The sequence below is a fragment of the Heterocephalus glaber genome, unplaced genomic scaffold (assembly GCF_053883595.1).
Source record: "Heterocephalus glaber isolate CG9 unplaced genomic scaffold, H.glaber_assembly_v1.0 deba00001452, whole genome shotgun sequence".
NCBI lineage: Eukaryota > Metazoa > Chordata > Mammalia > Rodentia > Bathyergidae > Heterocephalus > Heterocephalus glaber.
The window spans coordinates 24,468,278-24,488,093 of record NW_028258302.1 but is presented as its reverse complement, the minus strand read 5'-3'; the positions used below and the strand labels follow the sequence as shown (position 1 = coordinate 24,488,093).

Here is a 19,816-nt window from a genome sequence, read left to right as displayed (position 1 = left end):
GGCAGCCCTGAGTCACACAGCTGCAGCCCTGGGTAGGAGGGGCCCAGGAGCACCTGCTTGCATCAACCTAGACAGGTGCACAAGGCCAGGATGCTGCCAGCAAAAGCCACACGCGGAGGGACACAGGTGGCCCAGGGCTTCTTTGCCTTCGGTACACATCACTGAATGGCCACACATAGGCCTTTGGCAGTATCCAGCTTATTTGTTTTTCTAGACGGTAATATGTTTCTTCATAAAAGTATTAAGGACAGGAATGTGTCAAATAAAAAGTACAAGTGCCCCTCATTTGCTACCTCCAGTTCCTGCAGAGGGAGACATTGGTAACAGCTCCATGTGTGGTCTTCCGGGATTTATGTGCATATAAAAAAGACTGATGTGTGTACATATATACCCACTCATATACACACACTTTTTCCTTTTTTCCTATTTATTCATTTATTTTTATTTATTTTTGGTACAGCAAATTGAACCCGGGGCCTTTGCACTCAGCTACATCTCCAGCCCTTTTTTGATTTTTTATTTTGAGACAGGGTCATGCTTAAGTTCTCCTGTTGGGACTCAAATTTGTGTTCCTCCTTTCTCAGCCTCCTAGAGTGCTGGGATTACAGGCTCATGCCTCCATGCCTGTCAACAGATGCCGTCTCTAACCAGAAAAGGGTCTTGCTCCTCCACTACAACTTAGATCACTTTTGGTTTCAGTACACAGACCCAGGTCACTCTTCTGAACAGCTAAATACTGTTCCACAGTAAGAACATAATGGGAGACGCTTCGTCTGTTTCCTGTCTTTCATTCTTACATGGCTGCACTAGACATCCTTGGACTTTCTTGCATGCTGCTCTTGAGGATTTGTGCTGTGGAGATCCAGTAGCCTCCCTGGCTTATAGAGTTGGCATAGCAAAATGTTTAGGGGCTAGGGAAGGAGCTCAGAGGAACAGCATGTGCTTAGCATGTGAGAGGCCCTGGGTTCAATCCCCAGCACCAGAAAAACAACGTTTAATGGATACTGTTCAACAGCCACGAAAGCCAGTTACATTGCCAGGTGTGGTAGTGCACAGCTGTAATGCCAGCACTCTGCCGACTGAGGCAAAAGCATCACAAATATGAGGCCAGCCTGGGGAAACTTAGTGGTTTAGCAAGACCCTGTCTCAAAATAAAAAATAAGAAAGGGCTGGGGATAAAGCTTAGTGCAAAAGCCCTGGTTCAACCTGAATTAAAAAAAGAAAAAAGAAAACAAAAAAACCCAGCAAGGAGTGGTGGCACATGCCTGTAATCCCAGCACTTGAAAGGCTGAGGCCAAATGATCACCAGGCATTTGAGAGCAGCCTGGACTACATAGTGTGTTCAAGTCTAGCTTCAATGACATAGTGAGAGATCCTGTCTCAAACAACAAAAGCAGGTTAGAGCACCTGCCATAGCCTGTATCTCTTCCCCTAAAGCAGCAGTGTGATTTGAGAAACAAATGAAATCTACAACCATGCCCACCCATACAGATCCAGCCTGTCACTCCTAGGGGTTCCCAAGGCCCCTGATCTGAAGTCCAAGCAGGACTCCAGCAAAGACCCTCCTCACAGGAGGAGCTGGCAGGTCCAGGGAATGCTGGGACCTCGTCTCAGTCCACTCATGACCAGAACCCTCAGGCAGGACCTCCCGCATGAGGCCACCTGTGACTCACACAGGCACCAAATCTGCAAAGGGCCAGGGCGGCTCTGCTCTCGGGTTCACCTGCTTGCTTCCTGGTGTGTCCACAGGTAATCGCAAAGAACTAACCAGAGCAGTCTCGGGACTGTCAGACCCGGGAAGGTGACAGGAAGAAAATGATAATAAAGTGACAACTGCATGAATCATACCCTGGTCAGTCTTACTAGTAAACATCCATCCCAACCTCCAGGTCCTGAGAACAAGCAAGGGCTGCTCTGCACAAGCCCAGCACTTCCACGCTGCACTCTGGGGCCTGTGGCCTTCAGCAAGGAAGGGGGCATGGGAGATGGGGTCAGGACAGGGGACCCAGACTCCGGCCAGGTGTCTCCACTGGGTGCCTATGCTCTCCTGGAAAAGACGCTTAACCTCTCTGGGCCCGTGGACTCCACCTCAGTAACTACTTGGGCTGGGGTGGTGATCGAGTGAAATTAGACATGGGGAAATGGGTTTGTAGTTGTTTCATTTTGTTTGGCAGTTCTGGGGACTGAACCCAGCCAAGTGCTTTACTACTGAAACACACCCTAGCCAGTGATGGAACCTTTTAGAGATGAGTGCCCAACGGCAAACCAAAACCCACTTATTTATCACAAAGTGCCAACACTGCAACTAAACCTGAATACTAAAGTTTTAGTTTAGAAAAAATAACTCATACATTGACATCTTTTATCTTAAAAGAAAAACAAATAACATGCATGCCATACGATTGCCACCATTGCTTCAGAAATTATTTTATTTTGAGACAGGGTCTTGCAAAGTTACCCAGGCTATTTGGGAACTTGCAATCATCCTGCCTCAGCCTCTGCAGTAGCTAGGATTATAGGCATGCATCACCACACCTCACTCTGGGGAAATGTTCTGAAAATAGCAAAAGTCTCCTTTATGAGAAAGAAAAAAGACCTGAAGCAAATGAGGAAGGACAGAGGCAAAAGAGTCCATATTCACCTAAGATTTATTTTTTAAGACTCAATAATATAATAAAAGGATAGGGGCCAGGGATTTAGCTCAGTGGTTCCTGCACCTGCCTCACAAGCGCAAGGTCACGAGTTCCATCCCTGGTGCCAAAAAAAAAGTAATAAAAGGAATGTTAACCACCCCTGAAACTTCATTTAGAATCCCCAGGCCTACCTAAGCTGTTTAGACTCCAGTAGCCTAAGCTTGTTCACCTGACAGAGACTGCTTTGTCTGTAGCCACAAATCCCTGCAGATCTGTACTGCTCCAGGGGGACACCTCTGTCCCAGGGCACAGCTGGCAATGTCTGAAGATGTCTTTGATCAGCACAGTGCAGGGTGGAGGGCTGCTACTGGCATTGGCAGGTGGAGGCCAGGGAGGGCACAAAGCAGCCTATGATGGTCAGGCTGAGCCCAGGACCAAGGGTTATCTGGGCTCCACGGCAGCAGTGCAGGGTGAGGAGCTCAGCTCTAGAGAATAGGGTGACAGCCAGGCTCAGCCCAGGGCAGCTCTGAGAAGGAGGCCTCATGGAGTCCACAGCTCTCTGCTCCTCTTCCTCCACGAATGGGCACTGCTCTTCAATCTGGGAGCTCCTGAGACCAGTCACGGAAGTGCCGTCTCCCAACACCTTGACTTAGAGGGACATTGGGGCTGCAGCCACCTCCAGGCCTGCTGCAGCAGGAAGGGTGTGGAGTGAATGATAAGACAGAGTGTGCGGCCCTGATCTCATTCGGTTTTAAAGAAAAGTTTTTTCCGGAGGAAATTAAAGCAACCAGGAATCTGTTTGTAAATCCCTTTCTCAGACACAGCATTAGCAACCTGCAAAAACACAACCACAGGAAGTCTGTGAGCTCAGGGCTCTCCAGTGATTCCAGAGTTCAAGAGAGCTGGGGTGTCTGCTAAATGGGCCCAGGAAGAACAGCTCCACCTGCAGGCTCTTCAAGTGGGTTACAGAGCAAGCACCTGGACTGCAGAGCTCAAGAACACAAAAATCACAGGATGGGGTGGTGCCTCCAGAAATCCCAGCACTCAGGAGGCTGAGCCAGGAGGATTACCTTGAATTTGAGGCCAACCTGGACTAAATAGCGAGACCCATGTCTCAAAAAACCAAAACAACAAAAAATACAAAAATCACAATGTCAAAACATAAAAGTTCACTAAGTTCCACTCACACTGAGAGGTTTCCGTGAAGAAAGGTTGAGGGAAGAGACGAGGATCTGGACCAGGAGCAGACTGAAAGGCTTTGCCCTGGCTGTCCTCCACCCCTGCCCTGCTGGGCCCTGGTGGCCTCTGTGGATCACAGGTCCAGGGTTGTGGCACCTGAGTTCCCTGCATTGCCTGTCTCCTGTCCTGGGCAAAGCTCAGGCCAGAAGGTCCCTCTGGAGCAAGGTGTGGTCCAGCAGCCCCTCCTGGTGCAGAACACAAGGCAGAGCAGGAGGGACCCACCTGCATTCCCTGGCAGCCAGGGGCTCTGATTAGCTGTTCATAGAGTGGGGCGGGGCCTCTCCCAGGAAGCGGGAGGATGCCCTAAAGGAGAGTTGGATGCTTCAGGGTCAACAGCAAAAGACAAAAGGTTCATGGGTGGGGCAGGGCACAGCTGGCCTCCAGGCACATTATGCTCTGACCTCTGAGCTGTCCCACCCCGGCACTGAGGACAGCCAGAAGGGGCATCCTAGAAGGCAGGGTAATGTGGCCCTTTGGAAAAAGGACAACTGTCACCACAGGTAGTCATGGGCCTCATTAAGAGAAGCCATACCCACCAACACAGGTGTGGTGCCTCATACCTGTAATCCCAGAACTCTGGGAGGCTGAGGCAGGGGGATCACAAGTTTAAGCCTAGCCTGAGCAATTGGGTGACTCAGCCAGACCTTACAAAGTAAAAAAGTGCAAAGGGGTTGGGGATATGGTTTAGTGTAAAGACCTAGGGTTCAGTCCCCAGCTTGCCAACTCTCACAGCCTCTCCATGGCTCCAGCACCAGACAAGGCCTGACAACATCATGCCTTGGGTGTCACCCCCTTTCTGCCCTGCAGAGGTCACACTGGGCCACCAGCAGCCCCACCCCTAGCCCAGGGAGGAAGGCGCCCTCACCCTGAGCAGCAGGTACTGCAGGTCTTCCGAGGGAGCCCAGCGCTCCAAGACGCCGTCCAGGGTCTCAATGTACCAGGAGCCGCGTGAGGTGTCCCTCCAGGAGACGAAACCTTTGGGAGGAGGAAGCCCCAAACTTTTGGGGAGCCACCCCCTTGTGGAACACGAGTGGTCCAGCCATCTCCAGACCATGACTCATTCACACAGGAGCAGCCAGGTCCCCGCAGCTGTGTACTACTCATGACCTTACTACACCCCGACTTCAGCTGGCTCCTGTCTTCCCAGCAGGGAAACCAAGGCCCCAAAAGTCACAGGACTCACTCGAGGGGGCAAAGACAGAAGCATGGTGCTCTTTCTGTCCTGTACCAGGTGCTGAGTCAGGCACCCACAACACCCGCTAAGGTACAACTACTTTCCCCATCTTACAGGTGAGACGACTGAGGCAGGGCTGGAGGGGGGAGGCACACAAACCCAAGGATGGAGACTCCTTAAACTGTGCCCCCAGTGCCGTGCCTCACCACCTGACCTGAGCTGGGGTCAGAGAGGTGAAGTCAATGCTCGGAGTCACCGGTGCCGTGGGACCCAATGGCTGGAGGACGAGCTCACCTGGGAAGGTGGAGTAGGACACGAGGATGTCACTGGGTGTGGGCAAACTCGACAGGGCGTCAGTCTGATCCCGGGGCCTCGGGCCTGCCTGGAATGGGACAGCATCTGACTCAGGGCTGCTGCCAGGGGCCTCGTCGTTGGGGGAAGTGCGGGCCACTTCAAACCCATGGTCTTTCTGTTCTGTGGGAAGCAGAAACCAGTGCCACTTGTCACTGAGACACACTCGTGCTTCTCTGACAAAGAAAAGCCCTTCTCAAACTTATAAAACCTCAGAGAAAGGAGCACTTCCATGCTTAGACTTCCAGAACTGTTAGTCAAATCAACCTCTTCTCTTTATAAAGCAACCAGCCTCAGCTATTTCATGATAGCAACAGAAAACTGATTAATGCATGGGGGATGCCATAAGGATGGTGGAAGGAGATGAGGATGAGCAGAGGCACTACGTGTAAAAAAGGCACAACAGAATGAGAGAGGGGTATGGGAAAGGGGCGTGGTGAGTCAGACAGGGACACCAGCTGCAGCTCCGTTCATGTCACCCTCCCTCTGTGCATCTGGTGTGAAGGCATAGCCTGGGGGTTCATGTTGTATGTGTGGCTTGGTCCTTAGAGAGCTTCATTAACTCCAAACTCCCTAGCAGGCAAAACAATCTCCCCCATAAGAATTCCCAGTGGGTGCAGCATGTTCCTTCAGCATGTAAAACACACAAGCCCTGCAGCACAGTGCTTTCTGCCTTCTTGGCATGATCTCTGAATTCTGAAGAGGGGTCACCCCCAGATTGACAACTTGGCCTGACGGCAGCAGCTGCTTGGCTTTGTCCAAGTGATCACACTGTCCAGCACCGTGTCTCACTGGCACTGCACCCCATGGTCCCCCATTTGGAGCCGCATTTTCCAGCCCTGGTCCTGCCTTATCTTGGTGAAGAGAAGGGATGATATACTGTAGGATTTGACAAATTGTTTCACCAGGACTGGTGGGGCACACCTGTAATCCTAGCTGCTCAGGAGGATGAGGCAGGAAGATTCCAAGTTCAAGGTCAGCCTGGGCAACTAAGTGATTTAACAAAGACTTGTCTGAAAATAAAATTTTAAAAACTGGGCTAGGGTGTAGCTCAGCGGCAGTGTTTGCCTAGCATGCGGGAGGCACCAGGATCCATCAGCGGTACTGCCAAGTAATTAATTATCTTTATATTATAATGGCAAATTTAAAAATAGCAATACAACAGTCACCAAAATCTAAGACAGGCAGTGACACTGCTGTACTTCCGTTCTTGGCTGATGTGGCAAAAGCCTTAAACACTGGTCACACAGCCTGATAGAGACAAAGCAGGACCTGGAGTTCCAGAGGGGGCATCTTAGTCCCAGCATCTTAGTCCATATTAATTACCTTAATTCAGCTTCGAAATCCTGCTGTTCCCAGTAGGTTTTGACTTATTTTGTTTCATGGCAGAAGTATACATTATTTCAAGTTTTGCTTAGCTTTATATGGTTCTATCCTAAATTCAAATAATGAGAGTCCATGTAAGATGCAACCAGAATGTGAGCTGTGTGCCGGGCCGGGGACCCATCTGTAGGCCCAAGCCTGACCGTGCCCTTGGAGCGCTACCTGAGTGGGGAGCAAGGCCATCCCAGGCCCAGGAGCAGGTGCCACAACAGGGGAAACACAGGGCTTCAGGGTACAAGGGCCTGCTATCCTCGACCTTGGGCAAGAAAGGGGATGTTTAGGGAAGACTTCCTGTAGGCAGTGATAATACTTGGTAGTAGGAACCAGGTCACCGGAGGCCTGTAGGAGTCTACAGAGTGACATCACAGATGTGCAGGTGACAAAGGTCCCCCTTGCTGCTGAGAATGGATGCGGGAGACACCAGCTGTCCCAGAAAGCTGGGATCCTCACTCAGCTTCATTCCTAGCTTACTTTGTGATTCCCAGGGGAAAAGAGGACCCCAGGCCTCCGAGTCAGAGCACCTCTGGATACAGAGAAAGGCGAAGTGAGAGCAGGGTTTCTACAACCCCAAGAGCGACAGCTTCCCCCTTCATGTTCCCACTCTTCTGAGGTAATAGCACTGGGACAGGAGGAAAGGGGCTCTAAGGTGGCCCTGGGTCCTTGCGGTGGGGTGTGTGGTCATTCAAAGCCAGGCCCCACACATGGTGACTGGCACATTTTCACAGCAACACCACCAGGTGGGACCCACTGTGAATCCCATTTGTGGGACACTAGAGATTAACCACCCGGGCCACTCAGTAGGGAGCCAGTCCAGGTCTTCTCCATCCTCAAAGCCAAATTATGGGCACGCCATGACAGTGACCTCTCATAGTTCATGTCAAAGAATAAACCCCAGGGGACAGAGACTGTCCCTTCCCTCTACCCTGGCACCTAGCAACCTAACAGGGCCTGGCAAACACAGCAGGTACTCAGTGAGCACCCACTGGGTGAATCACGTGGCCAGGGCCTGTTCCCCTAGAAAACTCCCAGTGCTGCATAACGCAGGACAAGGAGACACAGCACAGGTTCCATGTTACAGGCGCGGATGTGCATGGGCTCCTTGGGCAAGCTGAGCAGCTCTTGGTAAAATAATGCCCACCTCTCTGCCAGCTCAGGCTGTGGCACAAGCAGCAGACATGCCTTTCCAATGTCCCAGCCCCAGAGAGCCACAGTGAAGGGACCCCCTGGAACGGAACTTTTAGTGTTCCTTGCAATCACCACCATGATCCACAAGCCAGGAAACCAGGTAACGATGAAGTAGGGGTAAGATTAAAATCAGGGTGCTAGGTGGGCATGGTGACATAAGCCTATAGTTCCAGTTACTTGGGAGGCTGAGGCAGGAGGACTGCTTGAGTCCAGGAGTTTGGTTCAGCCTGGGCAACATAAAAGAGATCCTATCTCAAAAAAAACTAAAATAAGTCAATGATTAAATAAATAAAATCAGAGTACTGTGACTTAAATGTGTCCACAGAAGTTCATGTATTGGAAACTTAATCCCTAAATTCAGATTTTAGTGGTGTTCAGAGTGAGGATCTCAGGAAGTAATCGGAATTAGGTGAGATTGTAAGGGTGGGGTCCTCACGATGGCATTGGTGGCTTTACAAAGAGAAGGAAGCCTGGCATGGTGATGTGTAATGACATTCCGAGCTACTTAGGAGACTGATGTGGGAGGATGCCTTGAGTGCAGGAGTTTAAAGTCAGGCAAGTGAGACCCTGTGGAGCCAATGATGATGATGATGACCATGATGATGATGATGAAGGAGGAGGACAAGGAGAAAGGTCAAGAAGGAGAGGAGGGGAAAATGGAGGAGGAGAGGGAGGAAAAAAGAAGAAGGTGGGGGGAGAGGAAGCAGAAGAGGAAAATGACAACAAAAACAATGGCAGAAACCCAAGCTGGCATACTTCCTCTATCTCCCTATGATGCCTTCTGCCATGTTTAGGTACAGCAAAAGGCTCCCACCAGAGGCTGGCACCATGCTCCTGACTGCCCAGCCTTCAGGACTGTGAGCTAACTAAACCTCCATTCTTCATCCATCACCCAGTCTGTGGTACTTGATTATAGCAACAGAAAGTGGACTAAGATACAAGGCATAAAGCAAAACTGTAAATAATCCAAATAATGTTTAAAATTTTCCCCAATTCACAAAGACTTGGGCTCTTAGGAATTCCAATAATTAAATTCTTTAGTTTCCCCTTGCAGCTTGGCTGTGACCTCCCTTTCTCTAGGTCAGTGGAAAGAGATTCTATCCAGGCAGTGGAGGTTGGAGAATCATGATAATGAGGAAAATAAAAAGGTACCACCACTCTGTCCTCCACTTAATTTTTGCCCAAGCCTCTGAAGCTATAGTTGCCACAGTCACATGAGCCCGACACTGCTGCACCTGGAAATGAAAACTAGTCTCCTTGGAGCAGATGAGGCCTAGCCTACTCTAGCTGGTGCAGGTGTCACCCCATGGCGACAGTGACCTCTGACTGCCTGGAGCAATAGGTAGGGGGCTGGGTGGGGAAGGAAGCCACACTCAAAGGGACTGAGGAACTGCTTACCCCCACCACAGGCTTGGATGAAAAAGAGCTTGGGCTTCCCTCCTAGGGTGGGGCAGCTGGTCCCACTGAAGATGTTCACGATTTTCTCGACAGACACAGGACATCCATCTGTACCGTAGACAGCACCTGGGAACTGGAGGTGGCTGGCCTAGAGGACCAAGAACCCTGGTCACAAAACCAAGGCACAAGGGTAGGAATCAGGGCCTTCCCAGTGGCCTCATGGGGTCTAGGCTGACGGGGTCAGAGCAGGTTGGCTCTGGAAGGACCCTGGTCAGCATCTGCTGCAAGGGTCACAAACCCACACACCTGGAAGGTCCAGATGGCCTGACAGTGCCAGCCAACTGCTTCCACACCAGTGGGCCCAGAGGGTAGCCCCTGGATGAGCAACATCCACATCCGCCAGGTACTTGGAAGAAATGCAGATTCCAGAGCCACCTGGACCTCTGAAACCAACAATGTGGTCCTCTGGGCATCTCTGCGGAAGCTAAATGCTGAGAGTCGCTGCTCTAGCTCAAGCTTTTTGCTCAGGAGTCTCATGGGGCCTGGTCACAGTCCAGACTCTGAATGCAGAGCTCCGCAGTGGGGGCCTGAGGGCTGCATTTCTCACAGGCTCTCAGGAGATGCCCTGCACCGTGCTAGGAGGAGACGGATTGGAGGGCAGCCCCTGCCAGCGGCAGGCCAGAGTTGCACTGTAAGGATGCTGGGCCAGTCAGGCCAGACCTTGGGGTTTTTCATGAGAAGCTGAAAGAAATTTGCCAATTTTAAGAACACTGTGAAGCCAGGCATTGAGGCACACACCTGTAATCCCAGCTCTGTAGGAGGCTGGGGCAGCAGGATCAAGAGCTCAAGAGCCCAACCTGGGCAACTTAATGACTTAATGAGACCCGGTCCCAAAATAAAAAATAAAAAGAGAGCTGGGGATGTAGCTCAGTGTGAAGGTCCCAGGTTCAATCCCTAGTACTGAAAAAAATAAAATAAAAACACTGTCAAGCCCATAGAGGACCTCAGAGCCACCAGCTTGTGACTGCTAGTCTGTCCAACCCCCGAGGAAACCAAGGTCCAGGTAGGAGTAAGGGACTGGCCACCAATGCGCCAGCACATGAGTGGGTCCTGGGTCCTGAGTCCCACCCACAGCCAAGGGCCTTGAAGGACAGGGCAGAGCAGAGGCTGGGAACAAAACCCAGAGGTACAGTTTTGAGAACAGACCTTGTCCCCTCCCTCCCACTCCCAGATGGCTCCTCTCAGGACTCCGCCCCACCTAGGAAGGTGCTTCCAACTCCTCAGAGGACCAGGTGGCGCTGGGAAACACCAGGGGCTGGGCAAGGCCCCACAGCTCTTTCCCAGGAAGCCACGGGCCTTGCAGATGTAGGAAGGAACAGGGTGCCTGTGGAGGCTCTGGGGACAGCAGCTATCCTGTCCTGCCAAAGGAGCAAGGCTGGGAGGGGGAGGCTCCTACCTGACAGCCATGAGAGAGGACAACCACCACGCAGCAGTCCAGAGCGTGGTGGTCCCGTCGTGCCAGCTCCACCAAAGTCCAGACCATTTCCTACAGGAAGGGAAGGCTGCAGGTGAGCCGGAGGCTCAGGCAGGTCAGCTGTCCCCAAACCCTGACTCCTGTTTCCTGCTGAAGGCCAGGGCAGGGCACTGTCTCTGCGTCCAGGGACCAAGACTGAAATCACAATCACCATTCTCAGGGAAAAGGTGCTGTGCTTAGGGACTGTTCACTTAATCCCCAAAACAGCCCAATGCAGGGGATTATTCTTGCTTTCTAGACCAGGAAGCTGAGGCACAGGAGCGCACTATCAGGCAGCCGAGAGAGCCACTCTTCATACCCTCCATCCCTGAATCTGATGCTTGAGCTGTAACCATGGAGCCTCATGGCCTCCTGTGGTTCTAGAGATGTAAGGGCTCATCTGGGGAGTCAGCTGGCTTTCGGGGTCCCTCACAGGACACTGCCCCACTCACCCCCGTCTCCATCCCCAGACAGTGGCTGTACCTTGGCAGTCAGGTCACCCCTAACCTCCACCTGGAAATGCAGCCGGGAGAAGCGGTGCTGCATCTTCACACAGTCGATGTTGGAGCCAGTGCGAGAGCTGAGCCCCGACGCTGGGCAGAAGTTCACGTTGTTGATGATGAGGCAGTGGCCACAAGGGTCCGCGTTCAGGACATATGCCTGCCCAGGCACAGGGACCAGTATAAACCCAGGGTGACCCCTACTTCCTGCACACGTGGTGACAATATGGAGGGGTGGCACGAGACCTGGGCTCTGCCCTCCCTCTGCAGGAGCGGCAGGGTCCCCACCTAGCATGCCAGGGCAGAGAAGCTGGCTCCCAGCTCAGGCCTCAGGGAGGGGGGCAGAGGAGCCCCAGACACAAACACCTGCCCCAGAGGACCTCTTACACACAGGCTCTTGCCTGGGGCTTCTGTCAGCACCTCAGGCCCCTACAATTCCCACCCACAACAGCCCGTTCTTGTCACTCTACCTTTGTACATTCCTTTGCCTAACTTCTCTGTCCCTTGCCACATGGCTCCACAGGACTGTGTGGTCTTGAACAGCACGGAGCCCACAAGAGCCACACAGTAATCACAGCAACAGGGATTTAGTGCTGATTCCCACCCCTCGTGAGCTATGTCCCCCAAGCTTGACAGAAGAAGTGCAGGCTGGGACAATCTGTTTCAGCAAGTGCTGGGCCTGGGGCTGTGGAGGATGGGGACCAAAACCTCACTCTCCAGCTAGGCCAGGGGCCCCAGGCTCTGGGGGCAGGGAAGGGCCTGGGGATAGGAGAGGGGCAGGCCACACCCACTGGCCCCTCGTGACTGAGAACTCACCAAATGTGTATTTCCCTTCAGCCTCTCCTGAGCACCTGGAGAGACAGAGAAGGGAAATGTGAATGCCAGGGTCCACAAGGAAAAGGCCAAGGGACCGTGTGAGGATGGCCCCACAAAGCAGAGGAGAGCAGGGACTCAGGGACCTCAGGCTCTGCCGGTGGGAGAGACAACCAGCTCAGCCACCTGAGAACTGGCTACAAGTCTCTCACGAAACCAACACACCTACCCCATGACCTCTCCCAGGTTCAAATCCATGAGGAGGGAACAGGAACAGGTGTGGAACAGTCCTGGAGGCCTCATTCATAAAGCCGCACACTGGAATCAACCACCAGCAAGTTCATGGACACACAAAGTACATGACTCGGCCACAGGGAACACCATGAAGCCTAAGGGGGACCCAGGTACTGAGTGCGTGACACCACAGGTAGCAGCAGAAACATGACGCTGTGTAAAAGAAAGCCAGATGACGTGGAGTATGGACTGAGAAATGCCAGGTCAGAAAGGGCAGGGTGGCCCAGGCAGCAGAGATTCCCATCTGTGGGGTCCATGGGGCCTGGCACACAGTAGGCAACCCTGGAAATATTTGCGGAATGAGACTAAATGTGTAGATATTCATTTTCCTTCCATATCAAAATCGTTTTTGTTTCAGTTAGCAAGAATCAACCAACCACCAGCCAACAAGATTGGGAGATCCGTTTTTCCTTTCTAAACAAGGAGAACATGGCAGGGCACTGCCCAGAGCCGAGTGGACCTGGCCCCTGCTGGGAACTGGGCTCTTGCCAACTTCAAAGCCACACCAGAAAAGAAGTCACATCCTGATTTTTAAATTACAAATGGTTTTACTTCACCCAAAGACTCCTGCAAGTCTACAGACCCAGTTCTGAGCATATTTACTCATTTCCAAAATTCTACTGCATCCCAAAAATATAACCATTACCCACTACCAAGGAACTCGCTCATTGTCCAATCAGCACTAACAATCCACAAAGCAAAACGGGTGTTCTCGGGGGCCCACAGGCTGGAGGGAACAGATCTACACAGGGCCACCAACAGAAAGAGGCAGGGAAGGCACTGGCAGACGGCACGCATGCACACACTGGGGTATCACAGCTAAAAGTGAAAAGGTTAATTCCATTCTGAAGGAAGGGGCGTTCTCCCTCCAGTGTATAAAGACAAATACTCTCTCTGGTGGCCCCAGTGCCTTGCGCCCCCAAAGCGCTATGCTCAACTTCTTCATAGCCCTAACCACAGCTGTAATTAAAGACCAATTGGAAGCCAGCTGTGGTGGCACACACCTGTAATCCCAACACTCTAGGAGGCTAAGCCCAGGAGGACTGCCAAGTTTGAGCCGAGGCTGGGTAACTTAGTGACTCAGCAAGATCCTAGCTCAAAATAAAAAATAAAATACTAGGGATACAGGTCTAGGTAAAGACATAGGGTTCAATCCCCAATACCAAAACAACAAAAAAAGACCTAACTACATAGGCATGAACCAGATGTCTGCCCCTCTGTGTGAACGCAAGGACTATACGTCCCATGCCAATGCTGCATCCCCAGCAGGTACTTGGCAAATATTTGAGTGACTAAGGAGAAAATGACACAAATATAGAGACCAGAAAGAGAATGAGCCATTAGTTAAGGCAGTTGATGGAGTTAGTCTGGACCTTGGGGTTCCAGAGTTGAAATCCCAACTCCACTGCTGACCAGCTGTGCGACCTTGTGTAAATTGCTTAGACCCTCTGAGCTTCTGTTCTTCCCTTCTGTATCATGGAACAACAGGAGTAACTACCAATCTCACAGGGCTGTGGTGAGGGTTCAACTGACAATTACAAGCCAGGCATGGTGGCACACGCCTATAATCCCAGCGCTCAGGAGGCTGAGGCAGGGAGATCATCAGGAAGTTTGAGGCCAGCCTGAACTATTTAGCAAGATCTTGCCTCAAAAAGAAAAAAGATGATTACATGTTCCACCCACAAAACAGTACCTCACACATCAGTAAACCTGAGCATGGTCATTTCAGTTACTCAGGAGGGCCAGGGATTTAGTGGTTCCGACGCCTGCCTCGCAAGCACAAGGTCCCGAGTTTGATCCCCAGTACCAAAAAAAAAAAAGAAGAAGAAGCACTCAGTTACTCAGGGACACTCACCTGGACCCAGATCACTCTTTACTATGGACAGCAGGCCTCTGCTATATGAGCACTCAGCCACTGAGCCCTAAGGCTGTCCTGGGCATCACAGGATATTTAGTGTAGAAGCATCCCTGGGCTCTATCCACTAGATGCCAGCAGCAGCAAAACTATCCCCGGCTGAGATGCAATGGTCTATGGCACCTTTTCCTCTTTGAGCTTTGTAAAGTTTCTGCCAAGTCCTGTCGGCAGCCTGCTCCTTCTCACCCAGAGCTTGCCCCAGCTACACACCTACAGCAGTCTTCTGCATGGTCCCCATGAACCTGCCTTGGGAAATATTCCTGGATGGTATTCAGGGGCTTCAAGCCCAGCACCTAAAGGGACACCTGTCAGCAGCATTGGAGTCAGTCCATCTGTGAAGCCACGGGGAGGCCCTGGTCCCAGCTCTGCATGGAACTCCCTCCATGACTGTCACTGTCAGACCCCAGCTTCCTCCCTGGTAAGTGGGGGATAAAATAACAGAGAGGCTTTCCTGGCCACCACTTTACAGTGTGGTTTTGATGACCTGAAAATGCACTGAGTGCACCATAAAGGGATACTCCCATTCAAACTGATCCTATTCTTGCTATTATTATTATTTACACTTAGAATGAGGCTCCTACTGGGAATAAATATTTACAACAAACAGGAAATAAAATACCTTATAAAAGAACAGGACGGTTCAAGTCCAAACAGCTGGTCAAAAACCACTCAAATTCACAGAACAGATAAGAAGAGATGAACTTTGTATTCTGCCTCCTTTCCAGCAAAATAACAGTGCCTATGAACAATTCCACAACTGGTCTTCTCCCTTCTACCTCATGTCTTCATCATGTTTGTTTTTCTGTTTTTTGTTTTGTTTTGTTTTTTGTGTTTTTTGGTACCAGGGATCAAACTAGGGTCCTTGAGCTTGCGAGGCAGGCGACAGAACCACTGAGAATCCCTGGCCCTGTTTTTCTGTTTTAACAAGTTATCCAAAATCAGTTATTCAGGACAGATACCACTTTTTACATCATAGGAAAAAATATTGATATTCGTCATTGGCAAGAGTACGGGAAAACGATTGCCTCGCTCACAGCCACTGAGATGATAACACGTTTTTGAAATTCAAGTTGGAAGTATCTGTCAGAAGAGAACAAGTACCCCATTAACCCACAGTTCCATCTGGAGAAACATGTCCCCCAGTCAGAGAGAGATGCACATCAAAGCTCAAACAGAAACAGCACAAATATCCATCAGGGGGTGGATAAATGACTCAGTGCAAGGAACAGGTGGGGTGATACAGTGGAAGAGAGAACAAGGAAGGCCAGACCACAGTCCTGTCCACTTCTCACTCATTCTGTACTTGGGAAAATTCACTTTCCAGTCTGTGGCTTCCTCTGCTCCACAGAAAAATGGGAAAATTGAGAGTTGGGAAGATTAAATTAGATGCTTTATGCAAAAATTCTGAAGAGTGCTCACCAGATAGTAAGTACTTGGTAACTTTAGCCATTACTGTTCTATTAACATTGCTACAGTGCAAGAGTCTACCAGGAAAACAGGAAACAGGAAGCGCAGCACTAGATCTCCAAGCGCTGGGCAGAAACATAGCCCTAACTAAAATCAACCCATGCAGCAAAATGGTTAAATAAACTGTGGATTCTCTGGAACAGAAGCCACTACCACCTGGCAAAGAAAAAGAATGAACTCTTATATGCCCAACAATTATGACTGAATTCCACAGATGTAATAATGGGTGAAAGAAGCCAATACAGTTTATACCAATAACAACAGAGTTTATACCACAGGATTTCATTTATATTGAGATTCAAGGAGAACCAATAGGGATCATGGTGACAGAGACTGGAATGGTGATTATCTCAGCTGGAGAGTGGGACACACTTGGAAGAGAAGAGCTTCCTGCCTCTTGGAATGTTCTGTATGGTGATGATCTGGGTGATGGCTACCTGTGTGTATCTGTGGGTAAAAACCATCTGTACCCTAGGAATTCATTTACTTTTTATACTTTACTGGATGAACCCGATGGTTTTGGATAAATTATTTGACATCACTGACAAGGCTTGCTTGCGTTGTGGGGCTGCTGTGATGGAAAGAGATAAGGTATGTGCTGGAGGGAAAGAGGGAGAGGGGGAAGGAGAGAGAGAGAGAGAGAGAGAGAGAGGGAGAGAGAGAGAAAAGACTCCAAGCAAACAGAGGCCTCCCGGGCTGGGGATTTAGCTCAGTGGTGCCGTTGCCTGCCTCAAAAGCAGAAGGTCCCGAGTTCGATCCCCAATACCAAAAAAAAAACAAACTCCCTCCAGCTGCCAGCCATGGGCTAGTCCAAGCGACTCACCAGGGCCCTGAACCACAGTTCAATCTAGAAACACTGATCGGGAACTTGAGTACCCAAAACAGACTTCAGCATCTGCTTTTCAGAGGACAGGTTGCCAAAATTACATCCCATGAAGAGCTACAGGAACATTCCACCCATCTCTATGAATACTCTGTAAGACAACACCATAATTAAACTCTGCATCTCAGCCCACCCAGCTGTACCATGGTCACTTCCAGTGACCACTCGCCACCCACCAAGCACTCTTGCAATACTCACGGACATCACTGAATCCTCCAGAGCCAATGTCCACTGGTCTGGGTGCTTCTGGTCTGAGAACCTCTGGCCTGAGCTGAGCTGGTGCAAGCTCCTCCGGCCCCAGCACCACTGGAGTGACATTTCCTGGGGCCAGGTTTGAAGGATCCGGCTTCATCACTTGCAGCTTCTCTGGTTTGAGCCCCATTGGTCCCACCACCATAGGCTCAAGGTCCAGGGGTCTGATGGCCTCTGGATCCCTCTTTGTTGCTTGCCAACTTGTGCGCAAGAATGAAGCCAGTGTGTCCTGGCCTGTGTCCTCTAAACAGGAGATGAACAAAGGAAGGGCCTGCCTCCCTCGGGTCTCAAGATCTGTGATCAGCTGCCTGGCCTGGTCCCGCCGAGATCCAGAGCCTGCCCGCTGTTGGGACACAAAGACCAGACACTCTTTAGCCAGGTACTTTCATATGGCCCTCATCTTGTCCCCAACTCCCCATGTAACATAAATCTGATCAGCCAAGCACATGGGCAGAAACTGAGCCTGCAGGTGCACTGGGCGTGTGCCCCTCTATGGCCTTTGCATAGCTACTTGTGTGGTGTTTCAGAGGCATCTCCTGTGCCTGGCACTGTGCTAAGTGCTGAAAACACAGCAGTACACAGGGCTGTCCTTGGGTGTAAATGTCCAGTGGGAGTGCAGACAGACAAGCCAGCAAGGACACAGAAAGGAGACAAATGCAGTTGGGAGAGCCCATGGGGTTGGCAGGGCACAGGAACCCCCAACTCAGCCCTGTGGGTCAGGAAAGGATAGCTTAGGGGAGACAAGGAAGTCAATCATGAATTCAAGCATGTAAGAGGAAGAAGCAGGTAGAGGTAAGGGTCAGGCCTTTGCTTGGCCAGGCCACGAAATTCATCCTGAGATCTACAAGGAGCCACTGAAGAGTTCAAGGGAGAAAGACAGGGTGCGATCTGCCTTTTAGAAAAACTATTCTGGGGACAGGGTGAACAGTGGGAAAGGGTGAGCCACCAGCAGGCCAGGAAGTGGCACACAGTGCAGCTGAACTGGAAGCAGAGAGGACAGAAGGGAGATGTGCAGGACGTGGGTCCTGACCGTGAAAATGGAGGAAAGGCAAGGACAACAGACAGGTGTCAAGATGATGGGGCTGCTCACTAAAGGGGCAGGAGTTTGAGCCTCATTCTCTGCTGCCCATCCTTAGACTCAGCACCAGATAAGTTCCTCAGGATCCAAAGGCCACCGTGGGGGGGGGGGGGGGATGACACATACCAGTAATCTCAGTTACTCAGTAGGCTGAGGTCGGAGGATAAGCAAGTTCAAGTCCAACACAGATAACGTGGCAAGATCCTGTCTCAAAATGGAAAATAAAACAGACTGGGGATGTAGCTTAGTGGGAGGTCCCAACACACCGGGCTTGCCTGACATTTTAAGTCCAGGAATTTGACAAGGAAGTCAAGATCTCCAGTCTTTCTTTAAAAGTGAGAAAGACGCAGGGAGAATGGGCCAGTGCACTGGTGTGACTACACTTCAGCCGGGGAATGGGGTAGGGCAGAAGCTGCCCCCTATAGTGTCCACCCGTGGGGACTCCAGGGCCTTGGGCTTGCGATCCCTGGGAATACGGCCTCAAACCTCTTCCACTACCACAGCGGCCATACAGTGGGTGCTCCTAGACATCCATTATCTCACTTACCCCTTAAAACAGGATTATTGTTGACCATTTCACAGTCCAGGAAACTGAGACTCAAAAAGAGTAAATGTCTTGGCCAAGGACCCAGTGCCAAGCAGTGCCCAGGTGAGTGCCTTAAGCCTCTACACTAGAAAATAAAAACACACACGCCTACTTCCTCTTAAGAAACACAGGTACTAACAGGGCTCGCTGATAGTGCAGGACGCGAAATCGCTGTAACAAACACTCAACAAAGAGGTATATGAGATTCTTTGGTTCCCCTGGAGGCTTGGGGGTCTCGATACAGGAAGGGAAAACGGGATTCCCACACCGTGGTTCTCCAAAGGGGGTGGATACCGGATGATGCAGCGAGAAGAGGCGGGAGGGGACCAGGCCATGAAGTCACGCTGCGACTTCAGCAACCCTCCTGGCGCAGCCCCGACGTCCCCACCAGCGACCTGGAAGCCCGCGCGCTGCCGAGAAGCGGGAATGCAGGCTGAGAGGGGTCAGGGGCACACCTGGATGTCCTCGATCATGTCGGGGGTGAAGAGCTCGCGATTCAGCAGAGCGTCCCACAGCGAGGCCACCTGCAGGTCACCCACCAGGCGCACGCGGCAACGCCGCAGGAGCTGCCGATGCTCTTCGTCCATAGTGGGAAGCCTGCTGGCCCTGGGTTCCGGCCGCTTCCGGGCCTCGGGGTCGTGCCCCGCCCCCTACCAGGCCCGCCCCTCCCCGCCCACCGAGCTCCGGCCGCCCACATCTCCGCCTACTCGACCCCGCCCCCGGCCCCGTGCCCCGCCCCCAAGACCGCCCCGCGTCGCTGCCCAGTCCCCGCTCTGCTCGTCCCGCCCTCTCCCGCCACCAGGATCCACCCCAGAGTCGCTTCCCTGCTCTGGCCTTCGTGTTTCATCCCCTCTCCGGCGTGTCCGTGCCGCCTACCGATTGTGACGCTTTTCTTCAATCTGTGAAGGGACCCTTGGCAGAACTCACGAGTTTGCACAAACTACAGTACTGGCTAGAGGAAAAGCCACCCCTAAAGCCACAGTCTGTCCGCCCCTTTCAGCCCCCTCGCGATATGGCTTCGCTTTCGTCCCCTCCCCACAGACTATAAAATTTTAAGTCTTCCTCCCCTTCCCTGAGCTCATACCTTGCCGCCTACTGTTCCATACCCAAGCTTGCTTTTCACAGTCTCTCATCGTCCTCTCCCTCCCACCC

General features: G+C 51.5%; 1 protein-coding gene across 16 annotated transcripts in view; it reads right to left on the bottom strand.

Moving 5' to 3' along the window:
• The window catches only part of Casp9 (caspase 9), a 38,286-nt gene extending 18,967 nt beyond the window's left edge, over nucleotides 1-19,319 (bottom strand). For 4 of the 16 annotated variants that reach the window (XR_015452702.1, XR_015452703.1, XM_087215117.1 and 1 more), the window contains exons 1-8: nucleotides 19,120-19,319; nucleotides 16,947-17,343; nucleotides 12,193-12,227; nucleotides 11,360-11,536; nucleotides 10,820-10,909; nucleotides 9,364-9,511; nucleotides 5,341-5,520; nucleotides 4,738-4,870 (exon numbers count right to left, since the gene is read on the bottom strand). Coding sequence is in view for 14 of the 16 variants with exons in the window: in XM_087215117.1 (XP_087071243.1) it covers nucleotides 4,738-4,870; nucleotides 5,341-5,520; nucleotides 9,364-9,511; nucleotides 10,820-10,909; nucleotides 11,360-11,536; nucleotides 12,193-12,227; nucleotides 16,947-17,343; nucleotides 19,120-19,251 (1,292 nt within the window). In the remaining 2 variants the exon portion in view is untranslated. The other 12 variants (XM_087215118.1, XM_021262841.2, XM_087215122.1 and 9 more) reach the window with 10 other exon arrangements.
• Nucleotides 19,320-19,816: the final 497 nt, after the last annotated feature.